The sequence below is a fragment of the Zosterops lateralis genome, assembly GCF_965231275.1.
Source record: "Zosterops lateralis genome assembly, chromosome: 7".
Taxonomy (NCBI): domain Eukaryota; kingdom Metazoa; phylum Chordata; class Aves; order Passeriformes; family Zosteropidae; genus Zosterops; species Zosterops lateralis.
Window position 1 is genome coordinate 13,897,772 of NC_139767.1, and position 16,631 is coordinate 13,914,402.

Here is a 16,631-nt window from a genome sequence, read left to right on the forward strand (position 1 = left end):
TTATGACTGAAGTTTTTCAGTAGCTTAAAATCCCTTTTGCGTTAATTGTTTGTAGATAAAAAACCAAAAAACTGTCTTGGCTGGAAGATGAGAATTAACAAGTCAACCAGTGTATTACAGCTAGTAGGCTTTATCTTACCCAGGTGAACAAGATGTAAAAATGGAAATAATAATGAGTGGCAAAAAGAATCTGTTGCCTTAAGTCTTTTGATTAGTTTAAAAAAATGGATTTTGGTTTCTGGACAGTGACCTCTTTAAAATGCCTACAAAAAGCCATTGTGTTTTAAAAGCAGATTTTTTTCACGCTATTGCTTCATATTCCCCAGAAAAGGTTTAGTATTGCTATTTTGTTTACATAATAACCATTTTTAGAAAATACCGTAGGAAGCAAGCAAAAAGCTTAAACTGCACATCTGAAAAAATCTGATTCTTTGTCAGCTTGTGCAGAGCTCTGTATCTATGTTTGTTCCACCTAGATACTGTCTGAAAGACACTTTATTATCAGAACAGGACACTTCGGCAGGAAGGATCTTTTTTTCCTTCTTAACACACAACTGAAGGACTTTCTCGTTGTGTTGGAAAGACCTTTATATTTAGTTTCTTGTGCTGAAGGAGAACAGTATCTTGTTAAGTGTCTGTGATACAAATATCTGGCCATCTATGACTTCTTACATTTTGAGGGAGTGTTTTGATTGAATTTTATGCTACTGTTAGAAAACCTTAAAAGAATAAACAAGATCCTAGAAACCTTACTTTTATTTGAAATGTGGTAGGTTAATCCTTCTTTTTGTTTTCTTAATTTTCTGCTTAACAGTTGGTGATCAGAGTCCATATGTCCGATGACAGCTCAAAAACAATGATGGTTGATGAGAGGCAAACAGTAAGACAAGTATTAGACAATCTGATGGATAAGTCACATTGTGGCTACAGTTTAGACTGGTCATTGGTGGAAACTATCTCTGAATTGCAAATGGGTAAGTAATAATTATAAGCATTTCTAATTCTTGTGGTTGCAGCACTAGTCTACATCCTCAGAATAATTTAAATACTTGTCTTCATAACGCTCATCATTCTGTTCATTAAGGTAGTAAATGCTAATTTATGTAATAAAGCTCATGATTGACCTTGTTTCAGAATGATCTGAAAATAATTTCTTCTTTTATGTTAAAAACATGGTTAAATTCTGTAGTGTGATATAGAAATTTTACTGATGTGTGGTCACTGAGCCTCTTGGTTTTCATGTGTTCTTCACAGAAGAAAGAAGAGATATAAACTTACAGTGCTTCTTCCTCTTTGTAAATAGTATTTTGAACTGATACTAATAACTCCTGTTGCATAAAGCTATCTACATTTTTTTCCTGTTAATATTTTAATGCAATTAGCAGTATTCCTCTAAAAGCAGTTAAAGCTCCTTTGCACTTCATTGCATGTACCACATTGTTTATTTAGCCTAAGGATATAGCATCCTAATGGATAATAAGGGGAATGGGTAAGGTGCATCTTACCTATTGACTTTGGTTAAAGAAAAACACAAAACTGAAGCCACATACCTTGATTTCAAATTACGGTGAAAGTTATTGTTTCCTCTCTTTTGATGAAACCTTGTCTGTTTTAGGTAGTCTAGCATGCCAAATGGTTGTAGTGGTCTGACAGGGTATTCTTTAAATCTTCTACCTATTACATGAAAATTAGTATCTTACTAGGCTCAAAAACTTTTAATAAAAGTTTAATAAACTGTGCTCTTGTAATGAGAGTTGGTGTTTTGAAAGCTATCCAATTTCACTAATGAAGCTGATAGTGAGATGTAAGCCTTTGTATCATAGTCATCTGAAGCTTTTTTGTTTTATTCTTCTGTTAGGTAATAACTTTTTTACTTTATTGGAAGACACTGTTGCTGTGTTGTTTTAAAGCTTGATGGAAGTCATGAATTGTAACTCAGAAGCTTCTTAGAAAGAACTCAGAGATGGCATTAATGTGTTGCCATCTGACACTCCTTGCCGATGACATTTTGTTGCATTCACACTAAGATGTCGAGGTGTCATCTGTCATCTGAGTCTTCAGTAGCAATAGCTTCTAGGTTGTGATCAGCATAGACACTGTAAGATTGTGGGAGAACTGATTTTGTGGGAAAAAATAATGTTCTACTTTCAGGTGCGATTGAAAGGTCAAGCAGGTCCCAGAGGATTCTGAAAAAAATAATTTCCTGAAATGCCACTCTGTGGCCTACATGAAGAAGGAACAAATTGTAAACAGCTAGATTCTATTTCAGTGTGTTTAAAGAATGAGAAAGTTGGTCTAGTGGTTTCCCAAAGATTTCTTACTATTTATTTTCAATGAGGATTTTGAGCTATTTTCTGCCATTTCAGTAAATTTTCCTCTCTTTATTTACTCTGTTCTCTTTTGTTTATTTTCAGTATTCTGAAGTGCTAGTACTAATGCACTAGTGGTAACTTTTTCAATGGAGAGTCAAAGCTCAGAGCTTTGACTGAGAACCAAAGTTCTGACTGAACTTTGACTGAGAACCAAAGCTCTCAGAAGCTGTTGTTGATACATCGTCTATCAACAGAGATCATAGAAGTAGACAGTGTCGGTTTCCAGACTTCTTTACAATACCCCTACTAGCCATGGGTATTCTGCATTTCAGAAGCATTCTGTTTTCCTTCTGATCATTGCCCACTACTTTTTGATACTTTATGAGTGAGATAGTCATTGGAGATGCAGAAACAAGTTTTGTGCCAAAAATGCTGCCCGATCCATTCCTCTGGGAATTGTGTAGACCAGAAAACACATAAATGTGATAACCTCCTTATTTGTGCTCATAAACTTTAAATTGTTATCATTTGAGTCTGCAGTGTTCCTGTGGGATGGGAGGCCTTTTAAGATTAAAAAAGTAAAAACATTTCATATGTTGATGGAATTATAAATTTGAAGATAAGGGAAGTCCATGTTGAGTGACTGGATGTAAAAAAATTAAATTAGGCTTATCTGGAAGCAGACTAAGTTCTTTTAGTCTCTTAGCATGAACTTGTTCCCCGTTGATCTTCAACTCTATTTTCTCTGCATATATGCCTTAGAAATGTCTACAGTCTCTTAGAAATTACTACAGATTAGTTTCTATCACATAATGCAACATATTCCAATGTATCTTCTCACTTGTTATTGCTGCAGAACGTATCTTTGAAGATCATGAAAATTTAGTTGAAAATCTCCTGAACTGGACAAGAGATAGTCAAAACAAACTAATGTTTGTGGAACGTATAGAGAAATACGCACTTTTCAAGAATCCACAGGTAAGCCTGAGATTCGTGCTCAATGTGTGTGTTGGCTGACTGCAGTTTCTTGCTTCTCTGGTAGCATTCATTTCCATACTTTCATTTTGGTACTTGTATGTGTTAAAATGCCAGGCAACTTCACTGTACATCCGCTGTGTTGTTGGCACAAAGTCAATTCCTAAGAGACAACCATGAGCTGAAGCAATCTGTTTGCTAATGTGTTTGTTAGTCGTTTTAATGCACACGAAGCCAGGCAGTTTCCAGGGATTTACACCCATACTTAGTGCTGCTCAATTATGTAAATATGCAAGAAAGGTGTTGACAGATATTGCTAATAGTAATGTCTCTTCACTGTGTGTTGTGCTGGCAAGAAAGGGAAGACAAAATCTAAGAATAGCTACTCCATGGTCAAATGGCAAATGAAGAGAAGAGAGCATGTGTCCCTTCCTGTGGAAGCTGGGATCTGCCTATCTGTGTTTCCTGTTCCCTGGCTCAGAAACCAAAGGCCCCTCTTCCTCTCAAATGGCCTCAAAGACCTCTCTTCTCCTGAACTCTAGTGACAGACCTGGTATCTGGCAGCACTTCAGTATTGTAGGAGAGTGGGGGAAAAGGAACAGAAAAGCAGAACGTGGCTCTTTGAAGAATTTGCATTGTAAATTCACTTGATCTCTGTCTGTAATATTACTTGATCTCTATCTTAACTCTCACCTAATTTATTCCCTTTTGAGCTGATGGATTATTTTGATGTCTGTATGGCATAATGTCTGTATTGGATTTAAACTGGGTGTCAGTTTTGCATGTTCGTCCTATGGGACATCAGTTTAGTGGATTTTATTTATTTTTAAGCAAGATCTAAAAGCCAGGTCTTATGCAAGTGCTTTGCACTGAAGCACCAAAACTCACCAAAATTCTTTTTAAAAGTTTATAGATTGTAGATTGTTTATATAATAATATAATATTTTTAATATATAATATAATAACCTATTATATAGGTATATTTTATAGACTATGTAGATTATAGGTTTACTATCAGTACATATAGTAGGCACTGTTACAGGGGTGAGGTACCAGTATAAGCCAAGTATTTCTCCTTGCTTTAAAGTACTGAACTGGCAAATTTTTGTGAATATTTGGGTTTTTTTCAGTATTAGAGCTAGGGGTTAGGAAGATGTTTTTCATTGTCCCAATCTCTTCCAAATGGAGTAAGAGTAAATAACTTATTTAATAAGATATGGTGCCTGTGCATAATTAAGTTCCATTTAAGAAGTCAACAAGTATTTGATTTAGTAATTCTTTATGAAAATATATATTTCTGTTCAGCAAAACTCAGACCAAGGTGAAAAGAAGTACCTTGCTTCTATGTGTGCTTCTTTGAACACAGAAATAATGACAGTATGTAACGCATCTCTGGGGGAGGTTTCTATTTTTATTGTGATATTTACAATAGTTTCATAGTTTTCAATGGTATTTACAATGGTTCATAGGTTTTTTTATTTCTGGATGCATTCTGGAGCTGTTTGATCTGTGGAAAGGCAGGATGATGTTGTTATGAGACTCTTAGGTAAGAGTATGGACTGATTGATATTTCTGGTAAAGGTGATTATAAGTTATTTCAGTGTATTATTTAGCAGTCTGACAGTTTCAATCAGTGTGCAAAGTTTTGTTCTTACTGTTACAGAGAAGTAAACAAGAAATGCCATTTAATGTGATTTCAGAATGTCTATAGAAATATTAAACTTTTGTTACAGAACTATCTTCTGGGGAAGAAAGAAACCTCTGAGATGGCAGACAGAAATAAAGAGGTGCTGCTAGAGGTAAGAATGTCAAACCAAAAAGGATACAGTGGTCATTTGGGAGCTTGAAGACAAACTGCAAAAGGTTGTGGTGATTGAAATTGATGGACAGAGCTGAATGTAATTCTGGAAGACTGTGGATGGAATGTGTTATATTTGAGATAAATGGCTGTTTCAAGGTAACACTGTTTCAGATGGGATAAGTTAAAAAAAAAGTTTCTGAATTTAGTTTAGTATCTAAAATACCATACACGGTGATAATTAAATTGAGGTTGACTGCAGCTATGGCTAAAACCGTTAATTTCAAGTTGAAATTTGCAGAATTGTTACCTGGTTTTTTGACCTGTGGTGGTAGAGGATTTTTACTAGCACTTCCCAAATTTTTGTTTCTACAGAATTCTAGAGCATAGGTCTGGAGACCTGTCTAAGTTAATACTTCAAATTTTAATAATAAGCAAAGTAGTAAATATTTTTTCAATAACATTTTTAAATTAAAAAACCTCATATTGAATTTGAAGAAATGCATGACAGAAAACTGATTATTATCAAACACATTAACTAGTTTACAGAAATAAGGGCATAAAAGTCTGGAGCAGATAAAGCAAACAGTAAAATATAGCCTTCATAAGCTGAAAAGTAAATATTTTTGTGACATGGCTGAAGTATTATAGGTTCCACTTGATTTCCAGAATAATGATTATGATTTACATAGTTACCCAGAGGTAAATATTTGGGGTATTTAATTTTGGATTAGACTTTATATAGTCTAACTTACAAGTAGCATATGCATGTTATTATTATATCGTTAGTATGGGGTTTAATAAGTGTTTGTTTGTATATGCTGGATGAAAAAATTGTTTGAATCCACAACATGCAGAGAATTGTAATTCTGCTTAATTCTTTCTATCTTCTAGGATTATTCATAAATCTCTGTGCTGCATATTAATCTGGAATGTATTTAAAGCATTTGGTTTTCTCTGCTAGTTCTTTATAAATAGAACCTTAGCAGAAGTTGAAGTGTTGTGGGCAGTTAGTAGCAGCAAAGTACTCCTGGAATGAATTGCGGCTGTGTCTGATGGATGCAGTTGGGTTTGTGTTTGTCATTTATACATATGAGGCTATATAAGGTGACCCTGTGACCTTAAAGCCAGTAAAGCCATTGGGGGGTCTATTACTGAGAAGCAGTGGTTAGAAAATCTTTACAGTAGCTGCTAATGATTTTTTTGTCATTGTTGCACTGAGCAAATGTTTAGATGCCCTATCGTGTTTGTCTGAATTACCTTATTGCTTCTATGATTAATCTGCAGTTCATATCTCATGTAAAAAAAGAGCTGTCCCTGCTGTGAGTGCATTCCTTGGATAAAGAATTTCAGTCATTCAAAACAAACCACTGCATGATCTCTGTTCTCTCTGTTTCCCAAACCACTGTGTTTATTGTCAGGAATGCTTCTGTGGAAGTTCTGTAACTGTGCCAGAGATTGAGGGAGTTTTGTGGCTGAAAGAGGATGGTAAGAAATCTTGGAAGAAACGTTACTTCCTTCTTCGGGCTTCTGGAATCTACTATGTCCCTAAAGGGAAGGCGAAGGTATGCTACTTAAAGCAATTTCTCTGAATTGTTTATTGCTGGTAAACAGTGCACATGACAGTTGGCTTTGAGTTTTGGCTTAGCTGTGCCTTTCCAAGTGCCACATCCAAAAGACTGCCTTTATCATGGAAATATTGTGGGAATTTTTGTGGCAGCACTTGATATAAAGAGTGTAACCCCAGTTTAAAAACACAAGAATACAGGGATATGCTTCTCAAGTTCGCTTAGGGTTAGGTGTTCAGAAATACTTGAGGAAAAGCTTTTGGTGGAGCTAAGAAGTTGGTCTTTGCTCAAGCAAAATTCAGATGGAGGACCTAATTGTTCTGCAAATGTCAGTCATGAAGTACCACAATCAATCTGCATAATTCCATTATGTTTAGTTAGTTCATATAAAAGGGATTATTTTTGGACCAACTAGTGCTACATTTTTTGAAACTGGTAAATGTAATTCCATTTCTTCAGGATCACTTACTGGTGTTCCCTGTATCAGTTATGTAAAATAAGTAGAAAGCCACTACAAATACATTACAGCTTCAAGGCTGAACTAGTGTGAGTTCAAGTCATCCATGAATCCATCAGTCTTGACAGCATCAGATAATTCCCAGTATAGGAAGTCCACCTCCCACACATCTGGGAAAAAATAGGAAATCTCTATCAGCACAACAGCTCCCTTTAGACCTGAATGCATGTCAGATGTTCTTTCTATAATCTTCTGCTTCATCTGTATGCAAGTAGCCTGTTGAAATTCTTTGCCCTTCACTCACTGCCAAACATCTTTAGAATTCTACTCACAGTCACACTGGAATTTGGATGCCTTGATTATTACCAAGGTGAAACGTAACCAACAGTTGATAACTTCCTGATCAGCCAATCATACTTACTTTCTCCGGATACCTGCTCTGAGTAAACATTCATAGTCCCGTGTAAAATTTTGTCAAGAGGCAAAATGCAGACAGAACACAAAAACCAGACTGAATTCACTTAAAAATGAAGGTGTGATGAAAGAGTTTATGCATAGCTGCCTCTCCTCCTTGTGTTGGTAGTTTTTGAATCAGATTGAAACTAATATTTGAGCTTAACTAGACCTTATATTAATATTGGATCTTAGCATTAGACCAATTGTGTTAATGTGTGTGGATTTTTATAAAGATACTTTGTAAATGACCGTTTTTGTATTTTTTAGGTCTCACGGGATCTTGTGTGCTTTCTACAGCTAGACCATGTCAGTGTTTACTATGGACAGGACTATCGGAACAAATACAAGGCACCCACAGACTATTGCTTAGTGCTAAAGGTAACACCGCAGTAGCTGGCTCTACCTGAATACACTCTTGCTTGTTCTGAACCATCAGCTGCTTTTCATTTCATTTTCCTCTGTTCTTGTATACAATGTGAACAGTTAGTGCTGTGACTTCATAAACATTTTCATATTGCCCTGAATTGTTTTATTTCCAGACTGATGAGTGCCAGTCTCTTTAATTGTTCATTATACTCTAAAACATACACTAAGGTCTTCTTTTCCATTTGGCAACTCTATACCTTAAAACTGTTTAGGTTCAAAGAGATAATACCCCTTGAAATGCTAATTCCAGGGAGTTATCTTCTCAGTGTAGGTCCAGAGAAAGGTTCAAGTCTACCCTTTGTGGACCAGCCTGAGGGAAAAGGGATGATGTAGAGGAGTCATCTTCTGAGTATGAAATACAGGTAGAAAGAACAAGTAGCAAAAACTGTTATAAAACCAGTGACCTGATCTTAAACGGATCTAATAACTTGAGTGCATCAAGTTATTTTAATTTCATCAACACATCTCCTAGTTTCTGTTGACTCCCACATAGCATTCAGGATGGTGTCAGTTCTGCAAGGGAGCTGGGTACCAAGTTATTTTAAAAGAGGCTTTCACACTGTGTTCACCGCAAGTAATGTGTCTTCATGGATTTGAAATGGTGCCAGTAGCAAGATGTGGTTATAGTTGCACTTTTCCCCTCCCTGCTCTGGAGCTCACATGGTGCTGTACATGTCAGTACATTGGAGCATTTACTGTGCCTGGAGTGTGTGGCTGCCTGTCCACTGCCTGAAAAAGGATTTAATTTTCCAGTGGACAGGGCAACATGTCTGAGCCCACTGAGGAGACACTGAATATTAAATCTGGGACATGATATTAGTGGAGAAAGCACACAGCTGAAAATGGAAATATTTTCCATGTTCTTACAGGTCATTGAATGCAAACAAAAATGTCAGTATTCATAGGTATATATAAATTCCTTGAAGTAAATCGATTTTTTTCTACTTATATGTCACTTTTGTCTGTATCATTTGGACAGGTTAATCGTAAATTATTTTTTCAGACTTTTTGACTGCACAAAGTAGACTTTAAAAAAAAAAAAAATTGTCATTCTGAGCATAAAATTTAATGGTAACATTAATGAAGATACAAAAATATGTAGAAATGGTCCCTAAGTAAATTAATGGGGTAGATTTAGTTGGGTAGCTTACACTGAGTGAAGCTGTATTTTCTTTGTGGAACTGATAAATCACCAGATTATTATATTAAGCAGGATTCAGTTCTGCCCTCATCAGTTCTTATAATGTTACATCAATGTTTTAAATTAGTACAAAAGTATAGAAACCACACAATTTTTAAATAGAAGTAGAGTTTTGTGCCACAAAGGCTCACTAAGCTAGGAAGTAACTCCTTTGGGACAGGTGAATAGCAGATACAAACTGAAGGCCCAATTCTCTACTGATGTCCAGACTGGATTTGTCTTTATCTTCACTCCTTTGTTTATATCAAAACTTAGTGTGCTCAAGTTAGGTGCTGTACTGTTGTTAAATGTAACATTTCTGTGCCAGTATATAACAGTAACTCCTTGGTTCTAAATGTCAGATTTCTGAGAAGTTATTTTATTTCTATATAACCCAATTTTGGAACAAGTCCAGGAAGCAGCTGGCTTGTTAGCAAAGTAATTGTATCTGCTCCTCTAGACTCTTCTTTGTTGTACAACATGTATGTGAAGGAGGCTGGTATTAAAATATGAAAACAACTGTCTACTATTATAAGAAGATTTGTTATAAATATTCTGTTTATGGCCATAAACATCTTATGTTCATTTTAAAATAATTGGGTTGGAAGGCAACAGGATAAAATATTCTGAAACATCTTAAGAGTTCTTTGATATATGTTTCAGACAGTCTTCAATAAAACTTAAATATCTATGAGCCTCTAGCAAAACTCTGTTGTGTCACTTTGCTGTAAGCTAACAGAGGAAATTATAAGAACTGGAGTATTCAGTTACCCCAACAGCTGAGAGACCTGTAACTTCTACAGCATGGCCAGGAAACAACTGAACAGTCCATCCAGAAAGATTTCCAGTGTCTGATTTTTGAAAAACATGTGTTTGTTTCTTGACTGCTGAATTGATAAATACAGTGCCTTTACGTTTTTATACTTGCATTTGGGAGCAGCAAGTATTTTTAGATGATAGCCCTGTATCAGTAGGGTGAGAAACTTGAAGGCTCTACAAGCTGAAAATGGAATTGTGCTTAACAGCATGTCACTTGGGGAGAGTCTCACTTAAGCCTGCAAAGACAGAAAAGACCAGTGTGTTTTTCCTCTAGTTTGGGGGATTTTTATGTGAGAGAAAGGTGAAATATCAGTTGTCTCTGTCAAGTGGTAAGTCAGTCCATAGGAACAGAAGACTCTTGGTAGGTAGTAAGTACTACAGCCCTAAATAGTGAAAGATTTGCCCTTTCTTAGTGTTTCAAACTTGAAATCAGTACATGCTGGACACACTGCCAAGTGTGTGCATGAAGCAATCTCTCTCAAAAATTCACCTCCTGAAATATTCTGGAACATTTTTAAGTGGGCTTAAATACAGACTGTGGTTGAAGAGCTTCCAGCATTCGGTTTATCTGTATAGACCTCAATAAATAAGTGCTTTGTGTGCATTCTGGCTGTGAAAACAGTGATGAGAATGTATAATTTTTTGCAGCATCCTCAGATCCAGAAGAAGTCCCAGTATATCAAATACCTTTGCTGTGATGATGTAAGAACACTACACCAGTGGATCAATGGCATCCGCATTGCGAAGGTAACCCCCAGACAGTCTTACACTGTTGTCATCAGTAGTTGTCATCACCTGCTTAAAACCATTTACAGTTACTTAGCAAAATACATGGTAAATCTAACTTCCCTCTGTTTAAATGCTCTGAACATGAACTGTAAAATCTTCTTATGTTTTTCATTCCTTAGCAAAATTATTAGGCTTTGTTATAATAATTCAGTAATTGGAGTTTTTCTTCTTGTTTCTGCTGCACCCCTGTCACATGGCATACATCATGGATAGATTTTAGCCAGCTCCTTTCAGATTTAAAGAAAAAAGGCTTATGGGAAAAGAGAATTTAGAAAATAGAGTTGATTTCCAAGAGCCTCATCTTGTCTTAGTTTATTCATTGGGCCATTTCTTGCTTGACACTGTTTCTTCTAGCATAAATAAATTGTTTTTCTTTCTTTCAGCAATTCACTAATACTATTAATATTGCCTGAACTCCTTAACATAGAGCCTGTGTTGCTCTGGGGGGACTGGCAGGGGGAAAATGAAATAGAGAAGCCAGAGGTGGAGCTCAACAGTCTGAAGAGAGTGTAAAGCCTATATAGTGTTGTTAAACTTGTTTGTCATTTTGCTTAGTACGGGAAGCAACTCTACATGAACTATCAGGAAGCATTGAAGAGAACAGAATCAGCATATGACTGGACCTCCTTGTCTAGCTCCAGTATCAAGTCAGGCTCTAGCTCATCTAGTTTGCCAGGTAACAATGTGATCTATCTCATAATACAAAGATTCAATTGCCTTTGTGATCATCTGCTGTCTGGATGCCAAGAGAGAGAGAGAGAGAGAGACTATTGCAGGAAATGGACTGTTTCTTCAAAGTCTTTTATGCTGTGTTTAGTCTAAAACATAGACTTTATCTGTAATATTAATCTATATATATACACATACAGGTAAAAACCTATTTTGTTAAATTACTTGCAGTGATATATGTATTTGAAATATGCAGCACTTTCTTGTTCACTCCACCTATTTGAAATAACGATGAATAGAACACATATATATGTAGTTCTTGAACTGCTTTGTTGTCTGAAAGACTTGAAATTGGAAAATGAGAAATAGCCCCTGCCCAAAGGCAAAGATCCAAACAATCTCTTTAGAGAAAACTTTGAAAATACTGTTTCTGTTCCCCTGTCAAATTGTGCATGTCAAAATGTGCATTATTGTGCTCCTGTTTATTTCTCAGCAGAACTGGGGCTGGTTTCTTGTTGCATGTAACAGTTTAAAAATTGATAAATCGTTTATACAGTGTAATTTCATTGTTCAGGGCTGACTGATGCTTTGGTGGGTTATTTGGAACCTTCAGGGGCTAGATTCTTTATTAAAAATGTGCTATTGTGTGAAGGTGTTTTGTCTGTCACAGATATGGGTTGGGAACTAATGCTGCTGAATTGGAGAGGTTCAGAATGTAGCCTGTAAGGATGAGCTAAGCAAAGGCAACTGGGAAAGTTACTGGGAAAGTACCTTGTTGTTTTAACTGTGTGGCATAGCAGTAAATTCTTGGTTACTGACAATTTCTCCATCCAAGCTGGGTGTTTTCCTGATAGTGTCAATGCTTGAAGGGAGCTGAGCCACAGCCCAACAGCCATGCATGTTCTGCCAAAATTCATTCTAACCTGTGCCAGGACAGTTTGGGATTACACAGAAAGCAGGTACCAGGCTGAATAAATTGGTCTGGCAGTGCCTGCTGCTGTCTTGTCAAAACACCCTGTAGACACAGAGCATCATCTCTGTTAGCTACTTGCAGGATGCACACCAGTCCTTCTCTTGTGTTGAGGAATGGGTCATTGGAAGCAGTGTCCTGCCTTGGCTGGTGCAGTTTGCCTGTCCATGGCCTGTGCCCAGGGTCCATTTTTAAGGTTGTGCTGGGAGGGAGTGCTGGAGAGAGCAGGCTGTGTGCATTGCATGAAATGGGGTTTTTCCCAAAGTGCAGGGATGTGGCATGGTTCAGAACCCATACAGCTGCAGTGTGGTTTTACTTTGAAACATATCTGACATGCTCTTATCCTTGTGCAGCGTCAGGTTTGGTTAATACCGGGCAGCTGTTGCACTGTTTTATTTTCTAGATGGTAATGGCCTGGATGTGAGCTAGAGCTTATGCAGTCAGTACTGGGAGCAGTGTCCTCTGGGGACAAGTTTAACAAGTCACAAAGAGTTGCATTATAAGTGTCCTGACATTACTCTTACATTCAGAAACATATGCTAACTGTTCATCAACTTTTTTTTCTGAACAGAATCTCAATCAAATCATTCTAATCAGTCTGACAGTGGAGTTTCTGACACCCAGACAGCTGGACATGTCCGTTCCCAAAGCATTGTCAGCTCCATGTTCTCTGAGGCCTGGAAACGAGGCACTCAACTGGAGGAATCCAGCAAGGTAACAAGAAGACTTTAATTTGAGAACCAACGCCCAACAGAATGTATGAGACAGGGTGTTACACCTATTCCATCTCTGTCTTGAGTGGCATTTCTTCTGTTTTAAGTGGTTGGTTTACACTGCTATATCATTGTTTTTTAGGATTCACTTTTTCAGGTTCTTTCTTTTATTTGTATGCATAGAAGCATTTTGGTCTTTGAAGGCATTATACAGCCCCTCTCACAGAGTCCTATTTACTAATGTTGAATGAAGACAAAATAAAAAGATAAGCTGTTAACAAGTTGAATGAAATTCTTTCACTGAGATCTTTCTCCAGTTAAGTAGCCACATCTTTCCTTTGTAGAGATGCGAATAACTGTGGCCTGAAAGCAGGTGTATGTATTTTGAAGTACTTCAGTAGTTTTTACTCAAAAGTTTTCTGTTATATTAGGTGGAAGTGGAACCCAGTAACCTCAGAAATGGTCAAAACAAAAGTACTGACATTGTCAGCAGTTGTGTATTAAGGCAGATGTGGTATCTGCTGTTGATGGTAGAGAGTTACGGGAGACTTTAACCCATTTAGGCTGGGGCTCAGGTCTGTTGTGGTTTGGTTGGTTTTCTGTTCTTTTGGTGGTAAACTTGTATTTCCTGGGGGAGGTTTCCATGCACAGGAGAAATTCCACTGAAGCTGATTTGTTGTCAGGTTTGAAGGAATCTCCATGTTCCTGAACAGCCTTGATGTCATTAACTGTAGCAGCTAGTGGAAGTGCATGCTCATTGCTTCTGTCAGTTCTGAATCTTCCTCAGACCCCAGGTTCAAGCTAGAAGCAAGCTTTTTAAAACTAAACCCACAGATCAATACACCTGGGACTGGTGCTTCAGATAAATAACTAAAAATAACACATGGCCTTTTCAAATAAGAAAGCATATGACAGTGTGAAAGCTGACATGGCTGCATCCTTTGGGATTCATAACTTTTCTGCACTGCCTGCTGCTTTGGAAATCTTCTGATTCTAGTAGTAATGTAGTGCTCAGTCCAGGAATGTAGCTTGCTAAATTGTGGTCCAAGTTTTTCTACTGCATGAGTGCAACACGTGGTGCATGTCCATCAGCAGGTGGCTTCTGTGTGGGTATAGGATGCATCATTTCTGCAGGAGTGAGCTGCACGAGATGGGGCATTTGCTGGCAGGTATCCAACAGAGGTGAAAGAGTACTGCTGGGAGAATGATAATGTTACTGTTTCCTCAAGGTTTGGGGTCAGTGTAAATCCTGCTGCTACATACACTCCCTGGGAGATTTAAAGCAAAAGTTTGAAGTTCACTACCGTGGGGTTACTGTTGTTCTTTATCAAGTCTCTAGTGCTGCTGGCAATTGCTCATCTAATAAACCTCAAGAATTTTTATGCTACCTGATTAAAGCCATGTTAAAAGGAAAATACTCAGAATGCTTCCTGTTGAGGGCCATCCATGTATCAAGATTTCATCAATTTGAATTCCTTTCTGCAAATCTACCTTTCTGCCAAAGGTATATTTCTTCACCTCATGCATAACACAGGTAAATGGATTGCCCTAAAATTTCCAAAGAATCCAAATGAAATGAATTGTGTAAACTTACAGAAGCTGTGTTAAACCATTGAATGAATTGCTGACAAATTTACTTTCAGTGAAACTACAGTGTAAATCTGGCCCAGGAAACTTGCATAACTAGGAAATCAGACCAGCAGTGAAAAATGTTAAACTTGTGCCAAGAAAGCAAATAGCAGTGTTAAAGAGTTGTAATTTACATGAGAAGGTGTTAACGGTGATACTGAGATGTGCTTTAGTCAGATTGGTCTCCAGTTACCTCAGGAGGCGCCTTTGCTACAGTGCTTTGGTGTCAAAGCTGGCCTAAGAAGTTCCTGTGGGCAGGTTGTTGCCAAGTGGCAGAACTTTCCCGCATGTCCCTTCTCCTTGTTCAGCAGCTCTCTCCCACCCTGTCAGCCTTGGCTCATTCCCCTGGGCAAGCAGGGCAGAACAGAGCACGCTGTGTCTCAGCAGGGAGATGACACTGGTGCTCTTTCCAGCCAGGGTGTTGTACTAGTGCCTCCACAAATTAATAATGGGGGAATTCTGCCCACTTTTCCCTCATTTACCAGTTGCCAGTGACTTTGCAACAATTTCTTGAAGTTGAAAACATACTGAGATCTCTAGAGATCTGTCATATTTGACCTAAATTTGCTAACCAGTCCCAAAGCATGGGAAAAGAGAGGGCTAAAGTTTGTTTTCTTAGGGAAAAATAGCTTAAAAATAAAAAGACACAGTTGATAGAAAAAGAGATGCTTTTTTTTTTAGCATTTTGTTAGAATTCCAGATAGTCATGAAGATGCATGTTAGAAATAGGAATTGCTAGTATGCAATAAGTAATTTCTCAAGATACACAGAAGGACATCACATAATTATAAGGACAGAAAAAGCCAAATTAATCTCTCTCAAGGTTCTTCTGTAAACAAAGTATCACAGAATGTGTTTCTCGATGTTGAAATTTAATTTGATTCTGTGGAGATGGAAGGGCTCTGCCTCCTGAGATGCACAGTAGTCTTTTCTCTGTCCTGAGTGTTTAATTTGTTCACTGTGATGATGACTGTCTTCAATGGGTACAAGGAAAAAGTCTTCCTCTTTCAAATATATCTAAGATAAAGAAAAAAAATTTCCCAAAATGTAGATAATCCATCTAATTCATATTTTGAAAGATTGCTCTTTGGCCAAAGAATACTTTATTAATTTGTTCCCAGTTGCACAGTGAAGAGCTCATTAAGTCTCATTTTGCTTGTTAGAATTTGAACACATTATTTCTAACGCGATGCTACAACAAATATCCCAATGCATGCTGGCTGTGGCTGCTTTAAGGGACAAATTCAACATTCCTCAAAGTCTTGCCATTCAGGGATAGCTATTCTGTTATGCCTTCATCTCCCTCTCTCTGTTTTATGCTGCCTTTATTTTTCCTGTTGCCTTTTGCTGTCTCAGGTGTCAAAAGGGAAGCTCAGCACAACTAAGGGCAGCACACCCATGGTGCCTTATACAGGGCACAATTAAGGTCAGGTGGTGCTAACTGAAATTTCATTAACCTGGGTGATTGGGAGAATGATAATTTACAGACTAACACTTGCAAGAGATCCAGATTTCTGTTTTGCAATGTGAACACCTTGATTTAGTTCCAGCCCTGTTAATATTCTTGCCTTCCAGACCTAATGTGACAGGTAGAGGCACACCCTGTGTTTGTTGTAAAATCACTGTTTATTGCTTCTGGCTCTAATCCTTTCGGTGGAGTTCTGCACATACAGACACTGTGCACCTGTGTTTAGAACAAAGCAATATGCAAATGTGCTCTTCCCGTGCAGATGAGCATAATTGTGCTAACTTATTGCAAAGTATTTACTAATAAGGTATAGATACCCAGTGTGGTCAGTTGCTATGGTGGTGGTGTATTTCTAATGCATGTTTCTATGCTGTGCACTGTAAAATTCACAACTTGGTTTGT

General features: G+C 37.4%; 1 protein-coding gene across 2 annotated transcripts in view; it reads left to right on the forward strand.

Moving 5' to 3' along the window:
- Window positions 1-16,631, forward strand: part of RAPH1 (Ras association (RalGDS/AF-6) and pleckstrin homology domains 1) — an 88,392-nt gene that overhangs the window by 62,667 nt on the left and 9,094 nt on the right. For both annotated transcript variants that reach the window (XM_083864790.1, XM_083864791.1), the window contains 8 exons: window positions 815-974; window positions 3,169-3,290; window positions 5,021-5,086; window positions 6,507-6,650; window positions 7,834-7,944; window positions 10,640-10,738; window positions 11,336-11,456; window positions 12,991-13,133. In XM_083864790.1, coding sequence (XP_083720916.1) covers window positions 815-974; window positions 3,169-3,290; window positions 5,021-5,086; window positions 6,507-6,650; window positions 7,834-7,944; window positions 10,640-10,738; window positions 11,336-11,456; window positions 12,991-13,133 — 966 coding nt within the window. The remainder of the gene's footprint in view (window positions 1-814; window positions 975-3,168; window positions 3,291-5,020; window positions 5,087-6,506; window positions 6,651-7,833; window positions 7,945-10,639; window positions 10,739-11,335; window positions 11,457-12,990; window positions 13,134-16,631) is intronic.